This window comes from Aulonocara sp. 'chitande type north' Nkhata Bay, linkage group LG2, assembly GCF_057382095.1.
Source record: "Aulonocara sp. 'chitande type north' Nkhata Bay isolate Kocher_YH1m ecotype deep benthic linkage group LG2, A_spYH_male_GT1.1, whole genome shotgun sequence".
NCBI lineage: Eukaryota > Metazoa > Chordata > Actinopteri > Cichliformes > Cichlidae > Aulonocara > Aulonocara sp. 'chitande type north' Nkhata Bay.
This window is the reverse complement of record NC_141345.1, coordinates 17196630-17207202: the sequence shown is the minus strand read 5'-3', so window position 1 is coordinate 17207202 and position 10573 is coordinate 17196630. Positions and strand designations below refer to the sequence as shown.

The 10573-nt window shown below is 40.9% G+C and overlaps 1 protein-coding gene across 2 annotated transcripts in view; it reads right to left on the bottom strand.

Annotated features, from left to right (window-relative positions):
* Positions 1-1955: 1955 nt before the first annotated feature.
* Positions 1956-10573, bottom strand: part of aff2 (AF4/FMR2 family, member 2) — a 223691-nt gene continuing 215073 nt past the window's right edge. For both annotated transcript variants that reach the window (XM_086306075.1, XM_086306083.1), the window contains 3 exons: positions 9734-9786; positions 6672-6892; positions 1956-4833 (listed from right to left, as the gene is read on the bottom strand). In XM_086306075.1, the coding sequence (XP_086162201.1) occupies positions 4712-4833; positions 6672-6892; positions 9734-9786 (396 nt within the window). In that variant the 3' untranslated portion in view covers positions 1956-4711. The remainder of the gene's footprint in view (positions 4834-6671; positions 6893-9733; positions 9787-10573) is intronic.

Here is a 10573-nt window from a genome sequence, read left to right as displayed (position 1 = left end):
TCTCTGAAGGCCACCAGATGGCACTAGCTGTGGTTGCTGTTACCGTATGGTGCATTATGTAAGCAGTGTTGCCAACTTAGCGACTTTGTCGCTATATTTAGCAAGTTTTCAGACTCCCTTAGCAACTTTTTTTTCTAAAAAGCGACTAGCAACAAATTTGGCGACTTTTTCTGGTATTATTGGAGACTTATTTATGACGACTTTTTGACGTTAAAAACGCGTATCGCTCTTATTCTCAACAAGCAGCGGTGCTGCCGTGGGCACCTCACCCATGCCAAAGCGCTCACAGGCGGAGGATAGTCCACCCCCCGCTGCTATCAGGGCAGCAGATGTTCACACCTGTGCGTCCAGACTGCAAATGAATCGCGCATGACCGAAGCCGCTATTCCCGCACTGACTGTAACGCAGTTAGTCTTTTACTGTTATGCTGTTTTGTGGATCACAAGGTTTAAAACTACTTATAAACACACACCCACTCACACAAAGTAACTCCACCAGAGTGCCATTTTCGGGTTACTTTTGCCGGTCCAAGCCCGGATAAAGGAGCAGGGTTGGAACTGTGACATTAAAAAAAACAATAATTGCTGAAAGAAATTTAATTTGTAGTTCTAAATGCAATTTTTACTCACTTTATGTCTCTTCCACGATGTTGTTTCTCTCTCCAACAACTTAGGTTACAATTACATTAGTATGACCAATTATGCAAATTAGGCGATGACGTCATTTAGCGACTTCTAGCGACTTTTAGGACAACCAATAGCGATTTTCCTTACTGAGGAGTTGGCAACACTGTAAGTCTTGGTTATACTACATTTGGATGTGTAGGATAATTTGGTTCCTTAGCTAACTTACTTAGCTAACTAATTTATGATTAACAAGTAGTTCACCAGTGAGCAAGTGGTTTCACGTTTAAACCCACCCGTCCTTGTGGCATCTGGTATTTTGAAACTAAAATTGTGAAAATGGTAATGTTTAGTATCTAAAATGGGATATCATGTTAGCTACGTCCATTTTTTATACCGTTTAAAAAACATAAATTTAGCGTACAACCAAAATAGAGATGCCTTTTATTCAAATGTAAACCATTTGAATTTTATTTGTTGTATTAAAGCAAGTTATGTATAGGGGGCATAACCGCTTGTTTGATATTGTTTTCGTCTACTTTGTTTTAAGCTAATAGCAATAGCTAGTATTAGCTTCCCAGTTATATCAGTGAATTGTGAATATGGCTCGCTAAAAAGGCTAGCTTGTAACTAGACAAGCTAGCTTAGCCTCTTCTTTTTTAAAACAGTCACATCTGATTCAAAAACAAAGAAAGATATAAAGCTTCAAAACTGTAGTTTTTGAAGACTGTTGGGTGGTTACGTCAATCTTTTATATACATTCACTGAGCTTAAATTTTTTACTAATTTACATAAACTAGCTGTTAGTTATAGGTTTTATATTTCATATACAAATATGAGTTTTTATTCTCAGAAAGAAGTAAGAAAAATATTCCCAAAATGTCCACTTATTTCTTTAAGGTTTAATGTTCTTGAGGTTTCAGACTGTTAGCTGTAGCGTTGTGCATTTAAATGGCTGTGTATTTTCATGAGACGTCGACCTTTGCAACACTGCATGTGACTTATGTAACAAGAAATATACTTTTTTTTTGTCAAAATGGACACAAGTAGTTCTTGGTCTGAAGCTATCATTTATTGCATGCGATGACTTAAAAATTTCAGGTATTTCAGACAAACCTATACTTGCTCAAACTATCAAAAAGAGAAAACACAGCAACAGATGCTAATTTGGCACATTATCACGTTTGTTTGTTTGCTTTTTTCTTTTTTTTCTTTTAAAGCCAAACCCTGGTGTCTTCATAAACGCCAGTAAAAAGCTTATGGAAACATTTGATTTTACGAAAAACAATCTCATATTTATACCAATATGGTATGGAAAATCATTTAGATTCATTCTTTGTTTTAAATAAATAGAGCAATTCCCACCGGACACAAATAGAGGCACTTGAGTTTCCCTTTTTTTTTTTTTTCCTTTTTTGTTTTTGTCAAAGTGAAAATTACATTTCACATCTGCATTGTCTTCCATACACATTCAGCGATGGTCAAATGATCCAAAACTTAAAAATTCATGCTTAATGTGCTGGATTTACAAAGACCATAATAAACTGATTTGGAGTCTTGATGGCGAACGTGAAAACGTAGAAACAGCGTGGTCTCTTGTTTTTAATGCGCCACGATGACTTCAAAATCACTTTGGCGCTTTGTAAATGCAGCTATAGCCTGCGCGCTGGCACACACACGTAGATGCCCCATTTACCTGCAGCACTTCCTCATTCGCTCACATTGAATCATTCACAAGACACAAGAAACACTGTTTTCAGGAGTCACAGTCTGTACATTATTGTACACAAACATCGTTATTGTTCGGTCAGGTAATGATTTTAAATAGACTTCACAATAAGCTGTACACGTATACACACTAACGACACAGCACAACAAATGTGGGGAAACGACTATAAGACACCCGGCAGTTGATTTGATCTCATTACGTGCTGTACAAAGTCACAGATATAGTTTTTGTTTCTAACATCAGGGCAGAAAAGCCGATGTGACAGTTTCACCCTGTTTACTTGCTCTGCATGTGGGTGGGGGCTTAATTAGAGCCAAATCATACTGAATCTTGTAGTTTTTTCCCCCCAGTAAGTGTTTGACGCCTTAGTTGGTGGGTTACTATGGGAACTAGAACTGAGTGGAATTTCACAAAAGCTCATAACCAGCAAGAGAAGAACCAGACAGATGCTTTATGTGATGGAAGAAAGCCCTTATTTGTAGGTCCAGCAAACTGGATGTTTGTTCTGGTAGCCCACAAAACTGAAACTTCAACTTATACTACAAGACTTTAGATATTTTTGAAGCTTTGCCCTATTGTACCTGTAATGTAGTTTGCAATTTTATTTGGTCAAAAGATCCTCATTTAAATACAAAAATCTCATTAGGAAGGATTCCCTTTTTGCTAGTGCTCGTTTGTTTAAACTGTGTGAATCTCGGGCTTTGCCGGGTGGGAGTGGGGTAGACTGTCTGTGTGATACTGAGGAGAAACACAAAACCCAACTGCACTGTGTACTTTTCAGAAATTAAATGTGGCATAAAGGTTCTTCCTGAACTGCCAATAAGTTAATTTTGCCATTGTTGAGAGTAACAGTTTAACTTCTTTACTCCCAAATTAAACCAGAGTAATAGATATTTTTACTAAACCGAAATGTCATCACGTCACACTACAGTCACACTACAGTCACACTAGGGAAACTCTGAAACGGTTGCTCTGAAAATGGCGACCAGGTGTCCGACTGCTCAGTCTCCTACTTTGGTGGAATACGATGGTGAAAAACAGGGAGTCACTTTGCGATTGTGAACTGGGTCAAGCTGGCAAATATGTGCAATCTGTTTGTGATAATACATGGATTAATGGCAATAAATCGGTGAAAATATCAAATCTGTTGCCATCTGTCACAAATTGCCGTCTACAGGCACACAAATTGACATGAACTGCAGAAGATCATAGACTGGAAACAGGAACTCAGAAATTCCTCCAGCAAAAGTCACGTAGCTCCTGATGCGGGGGCTCGGCAGTCTTGCTTTGATGTAGGAATATAAGCAGAACGCAACAACCATTTGAGCCGAGTTCCCTGTTGCAAATATGTCAAGTTGTGCTCATCTGTGCAGACTGATTGCAATAATCGAATCTGTCTGAGAGCGACTGCAGTCAGTCTGAGTTGCACTCTGTTTGGAGACAGGTTGCTGCTCGACAGGCAACCTGTCAACTTGTGCAACTGCCTTGCAACTAGAAGTGGTGAAGCAGAGGTTGAGTGCTGCTCAATCTCTGGGCAACCAGCTGATTGCACCGACTCACTGTAAGTGGAACAAGTTCAGTGCAGTCACCGATCAACAGGTGATCCTCCCCGTCACAAACAGATAGCTGTCCTGTTTTCTCTAGTGTGACTGAGGCTTTAAATGTAATAAAGTAACTCTATACTAACTAATAACTGCAGGTTCTAGCTTTTGGTTGGTTGTTGAGGATCCCTCTTTAAAGACTGAAGATGGAGTGAAATAAAAGAAGTGCAATGAATTTAGCCTCCATTAGTGGTTGTAGCTGAGCCTCTTTACCAGTGTGGTCCCTAACTAATAGATTGGACTGGTACTCTTCCACTTGGATCAATATCAGCCTAAAGCTTTAATTCTTTCCTAATCATTGACACATTTCTGGGCCACTGCTGGTGGAGGTGAGCCTCTGTTGAGGCTCTTTCCCTACATTCAGCCTCACACTTGTCTGTTGGAGAATGAACCCATCTCAGTGAAACTGGGAGATGAGGTTGGGAACATGTGCGTTCCCTTCAGGAGTTAAAGCTACAATCACTTGTATACTGTTGCTCCCCCCCAAAAAAGCAGCATCAGCCAAATTGTTAATATGATCATTTGTATTCTGTGGTTCACAGCTAAAATTCCCAAACTTAGTTACTGTTCACTCCTAATTAAAGGTGATTTCAGCCCAATTAATCCACCTGGTGTAAGCCATTATATTACCATGCATGGTGTAAAGACATTCAAAGGATCCCAGTGGGAACTGAAGCATCGTTCTGGGTCTCATCTCACTTGAGTTCTAGCTCCCAGCCCATTTCTTCTTTTTCTTAATGTTGGCTCTAGTCCAGTCTTCACAGCAGGTGAGCCTCTATGCGGAGCCAGTGCAGTCCCTGCCTTACGTAGCGAACCAGCTCTGTCATGCTGCTCTGCTGACTCAACGGCTCCATCACAGAGTCCAGCTCCTGGAAGAAATCTACGGGAGGGAAGGAGGGAGACAGACAGTGTTACTGAGAGCGCCTCTGTGCTTAAATGAAACACACAAACTACAGCTGGTGTTTTTCCAGTGGAGCTGTGGGCAACATGGGGCAAAAGTCAGGCTCGTTCTTTCTTCATTGCTGGTCCTACAAGCCACGCCTGGCGTCTGTTTTCACTAGTCGACTAGTGAACATTTCTCTGCAAAGGTTTTAAGAGCTTTAACATTCACTTTCATACAGCTCATGTTTATACGGGCGACCACACAGGAAGCAACTCATCACGAATCTGTTTGGTGCTGGTTGGTTGGTAACTGGTAGACGTTACAGACCATGGTTGCCACGGTAACCTAACATATTAACCACTCTCTCATTTGCCAATCAGTGGTATCCTTCACTCTAATTGGTAGTTGCTTCAAACACACGTTTGTGAGCTGAGGAAAATTTAATTTGGGATTATTTTGCCCGTCAACACTTTAAATCACCAAATGTCACTTTCTGTGGTTGCTGCTTACAACATCAGCTCAAGTTGTTTTTTGTGGACACCAGTGTAGACTAGCTTTTAGTCTTAAGGTCGTTGCAAATGGAGAAATTCAGAATTGCACCGAACACGTTGTATTTTTGTCTTCAAAACCAAAACCAAAAAAACCCACACTATAACAAAAGATGAAGTCGACATCGAGCGATGATGAGCTGGTCCTTATATTTCTAAAAACAAAAGGAAGAAACAGATGATTTTGGGTTCATTTAATTCTCAAGAGAAGGCAGCAGGGGGAGGATTTCATGGTTTGATCCAGGAGTGCTTTGGTTCATATTTCAGGATATCAGTGGGGCAGCTGAGCTGATCTGATGGGACAGAAAAGTCATTTCTAAGAATCGACTGGCCCGGAGCAGCATCTAGCTGCGTGTCTGAATAAAACAGTATTATTTTACTATTTGTATATTTAGTACTGGTGCAAGTTCTGAGCTACGAGTGCACTTGTTACCAAACGCAGCGACCTGATTGGTCTGATCTGTTTACTCGCATCCTAAAAATCAAATCTGAAAAATCAAGCTTGGTCCAAAAAAATAAATGCTGCAAGTTCGACCAATCGGTGTGAATGGCTCCATTAAGAATAGCCAAATCCGAAAAACAACTTTAACACAAAATATTTGGACAGGTTTTAGGTTTCCGGTGTGTAAAGGCCTTTAGTCTAAAAAATACAACAAGAAAACCTCCACAGTAAGTTGGATATAAATGAAAAATGAGTACTTCCACTCAGCGCTCCAGCATGGTAGTAACTTGTAAATCTTAAGATTGACCGGCCTGTTTGTGATCCTTCATTGACCGTTGTGACTGATAACATATTCTGCTTTGTGTAACCATAATTTAGTCTTTACAGAGGTCGTAGACCAAGTAGAAGCAGGGGCTGTTCTCATAGAACCACACCTACAACCATGCAGTCGCCCCCTGCTGGCCGACACTGGCTTCACTGTTGGTACCCATTTTTGATATACAGTCTATGGCTAAAACCTCTGCAAAGAGCTCACAGAGAGGATCAAATAAATAATAAGAAATAAATAAGAAATAAAAACAAAAACTCCTGTTGAAAGTTTTTATGTGTTCAGCAGTCTTTCTCAGTATCTTCAACACGTGAGTAAAGCTGTTTTACTCAAACTGACTCCTTTACCACATGTATGAGTCACATGTACATGGCATACTTTGCATGCCTGTCATGTTAATCATCATGTATCCAGATGTTAGAGATATGAACTTGCGGTGGTGACAGTAAATATTCAGCAGCATATTGGCGCCCATGTGAAAATACATCCAGCAGTACGCGCTCTTGTGCCGTCCTACCTTGGCTCTCAGCGGCCAGTCTGTCAGACGTCTCCCAGTGTTCGTAGCTCCGCAGGATGTTGTTTGTGATGTTAACGTGACTGGCAGCCATGTGGTGAATCCGCTGGGGAATTGCCACGCTGCCCGATGACCCCGGTGCACCTCCGGATCCTCCTCCCGCTCCTCCTCCGTTGCTGGCTGGAGAAGGGCTAAGCGACAGAGGAGACGGAGTCCCGTTGACCCTGAAAATATGGAAATGCAATAAGTCTCAGTGACATCACAGGGAGCTCCTGTATGCCATAAAAAAGACCTTTTCACTGTTTTTACCTCAGTTTAATAATTATTACAATGTCTGTGCTGTTTGTATAATTTGTATGTCAGGCGGTCAACAAGTGACCGGCTTGTGATCTTAACTCAAGTTAGATGTGATAGATGCTGTAGTTGCAGTCGAGCAGTTTTGCTACAGACAGTATAAAAGATGAATGTTTCCATCTCTCATGACATCTCTCATGGAGAAGTCCTGTTTTGAAGGCTTGAGCTGGAGATTTTCCCCCTCGCCTTCTTGCTGCTTTAAAACCAGCTGTGATGAGTGAGAGTTTGACTTTGAAAGCCAGGACAGCGAGCGCCCATTGGCACGACTAACAGACACATGCTGGATAATCCAGCCTTCAGACTCTAATAAAGACCACAGTTTTAAAAATGAAATTATACAATTACTTAATACATTTTTATTCTATTATACCAGGAAGTGGTTAGCACATTTGTTTGATAAGGAAAAGGTTGCTGGTTTGATTCCAGCAGGACACACAAATCCTCTTTGGGGTTGTCTTAGGAAGTGGATGTGGTGTGGAGCTTCCTGCTGTGGTGTGAAAAGGGACCAGCTGAAAGTAGCTTAACTATAATACTGGAAACCAGTGAATGAGCCAAATCAGGAAAGTGTTTACTAAACTCAACGATGTCTTCTTTTTGTAACCAGGGGAGGCGCCCCCTGCTGGACATTAGATTAAAAGCACTTCGCTTGTTGGACCGGAACTACTTCCATCTTTTAAACCGTCTCTAGGTTTTGCAAGAAAAGTCAAATATTGTCACATTACAGAAGGCAGAAGGGAATAAGAAGGAAACTATCTGCAACAATACTGTCAGTGTGATTTTTAAAGCTGCTCTTATTATGTTTTTCTGGCCATGTGTTGTCAGTGTGGTGTTTATAGCTTGTTCCACTGCCCGCAGAGCAGCATTAAAATTGATTTGCAGCTGTGCTGCTGGTGACCAGATGAATGTAGGTCTAAAATTCTTTCTCCCTTTAGCTCTGTCATCAACGACTCTAAGCGAAAGTCTGACTTTTTATCCGTGGTTTGCCAATGTTGTGTGTTTACAGCTGGAACGGCAAAAACAGCAACAGATGAGACCGAACCAAATCATTTTTTAAGTGTGGCCTCACATCCAAAACAATCAGCTGAAAGATGCTGATGGACCTCCTGAGTAAGTAAAACAAGACACACAGAAATCCATATCAAATATCCGACCTCAGCACACAGACATGTTTGCTTACGAGAGACAGACGCGTACATATAAGGGGACGGATGCAAGGAGCTAAACGAAGGTTAAAGCAGGATTTTTGTACTTATCCACCACGATGGATTTAAGTGCAGACTTAAATCCTTGTAAAACACCTTGTTTTACAAGGATTTTGCATAAACTGTTTAGGAGTTACTGTGATATACTCAACCTGTCCAGGCTGTCCCTGCCTAACATCTTATAACAGCTAGGATAGATGCTAACTCAACTGTGACCCTGGATAAGGATAAACAATCCCTGATTTTAGAGGCTTAAAAACTGGACAGCTCGATCTAATAGAGCAGCCTTTTACTTTCAGCCTCTGAAAATGTGGGACTTATTAGAAAAATGTCTTTAATTCCTAAAACAGTGCAAAACGTTTATAAAACATCTGCACTTTGGTCACATCAGGATTGTCTGTGGGACCGAACTGTACGTGGTTGTTAAAACATCCACCAAAGAAAATAAACACAAAAAAATACAACATACAAATGTGGTCAGAACGAGGTTAATTATTGTGCTCTCAGAATTGTTTTTATACTGTGTGTTCATGTTTTGAATTCTGACTTTGGACTTTGTCTATGTAAATATCAAAAGCCAGACATCAGCATAATTTTTAAGGATTTGTTTTTCCCAGTCTGGAAATCATTCCCAGCTACAAAGATTTTCTTGTCACAATGTTACTGTTCAAATCTCTCTTTGTGTCCTGTGCCCCCCCCTCTTCTGTTTTTCCGTTTTAATGTAGCACCGGTATTATCAACATCATATCAGTATTTTATTTGTTTTAAATATGAGGGTGAGCATAAATAGAGAGACGTCATCTTTTCTTTTTTCTTCATGTGGAGCTGTTAGCATGCTCGAAGGAGGTGGGTTCTTTACCCCCATGTGACTCATGGTCAATGTAAAGAGTAACAACTCATTACATTGACCGTGTAGGAAATTAGATTAACAGTGTTTTGTTATTGGCATTACAGCAAACTATAGAAATGGTGACAGAGAGCTTTGACGTGGATACATTAGTGCAAACTGCTCCCTGTCCTGCACAGCTCTGTGTGTGTGTGTGTGTGTGTGTGCGCGTGTGTGTGTGTGTGTGCTCCTGACATGATGTAATGTCTGTGATGTGGCCTTTACCATTGCTGACCCACAACTTGTGCCTGATTCAGTGCCCCCCCCACTCACACAGACACACACTGAGCCCAGTCCTGCTTCTGTGCAGCGTCATAGCTGTCCAAACTCATTAGCTTCACATCTGCAGCTCCTCCACGCCTCTCCTCCTCCATCCATCATCACTCCCTCCATCACTCCTTCTCACCCAACACCCAGCAGCCCTTCCAGTCTTCTCCTTCTCACATCTACAACAAATCAGTCCCTTTATTTGCTTCCTGAAGGTTTGTTTGAGCAAGTGGCTGTCAGGGTCGACACGGTATTCTGCAGCAGAGCTCCGGTGAATTATAAATTTTCAATTATCAAGGTGCGCGGGGGGAGGGGGTGTACTGCATGTGTGTGTGTGTCTGTGTGTGTATACTCACTTTCCATTGGTCCTCCAGGGAGAGGGTGCTTGGTGGGAACTCTTGGCTGAATTCTGAATAACAAAAACAGAAATGTATTAAACAGTGTTGTATGTCTGTGAAGGTTCTCAGTCATCCAGGTCATCGTAGTCAAAGGAGCTTGCAAAGAAAAGCGTCTGGACTTCTTTAAGTTACTTGAAGACGTTTCACCTCTCGTCCGAGAAGCTTCTTCAGTTCTAAGGTCAAATGGTGGAGAGCCCCAGATATAAACCTAGTGGGAGTATCCCTCCACAGAGGGACAAAAGGACCCCCTGATGATCCTCTAATCGGAGAGGTGAAACGTCTTCAAGTAACTTAAAGAAGTCCAGACGCTTTTCTTTGCAAGCTCCTTTGACATTAAACAGTGTTGTTTACAGCTCTCCAGCTGTAGAGGAAGGAGTCAGCTCATTCATTCCAGTAAATACAACAAAACAAATTACAGGTGCAGTCCTACCTCCAAAACACTGCACTATTAATAATACGAGGAAAATGCTGGTGAATTTTAAGAATTCAAATTAGTTGGTTTCACAGAAAAATAAAAGGATCGTGAAGAAAAAAATAACAATATTTAGTTTTTTTGTGAAATAGTTAACAACTTGACCTCTTTATGCAAATAAACTTAGAAGATCTGTACTCCAAGTTTTTAAATGTAAATCTTTAATTGTAAACTAATGAGTAGCCACAGCTGTGTGATTAGGAATAGACTGGAAAAACAAACTTGTGCTGAAGTGCACTTTAAGTAAACGTTCCTCCACTGTTAGAATAAAATGCCATTTTGCATACAGCAAAAAAGTATGACATGAAGAATGAAAAATGATAACA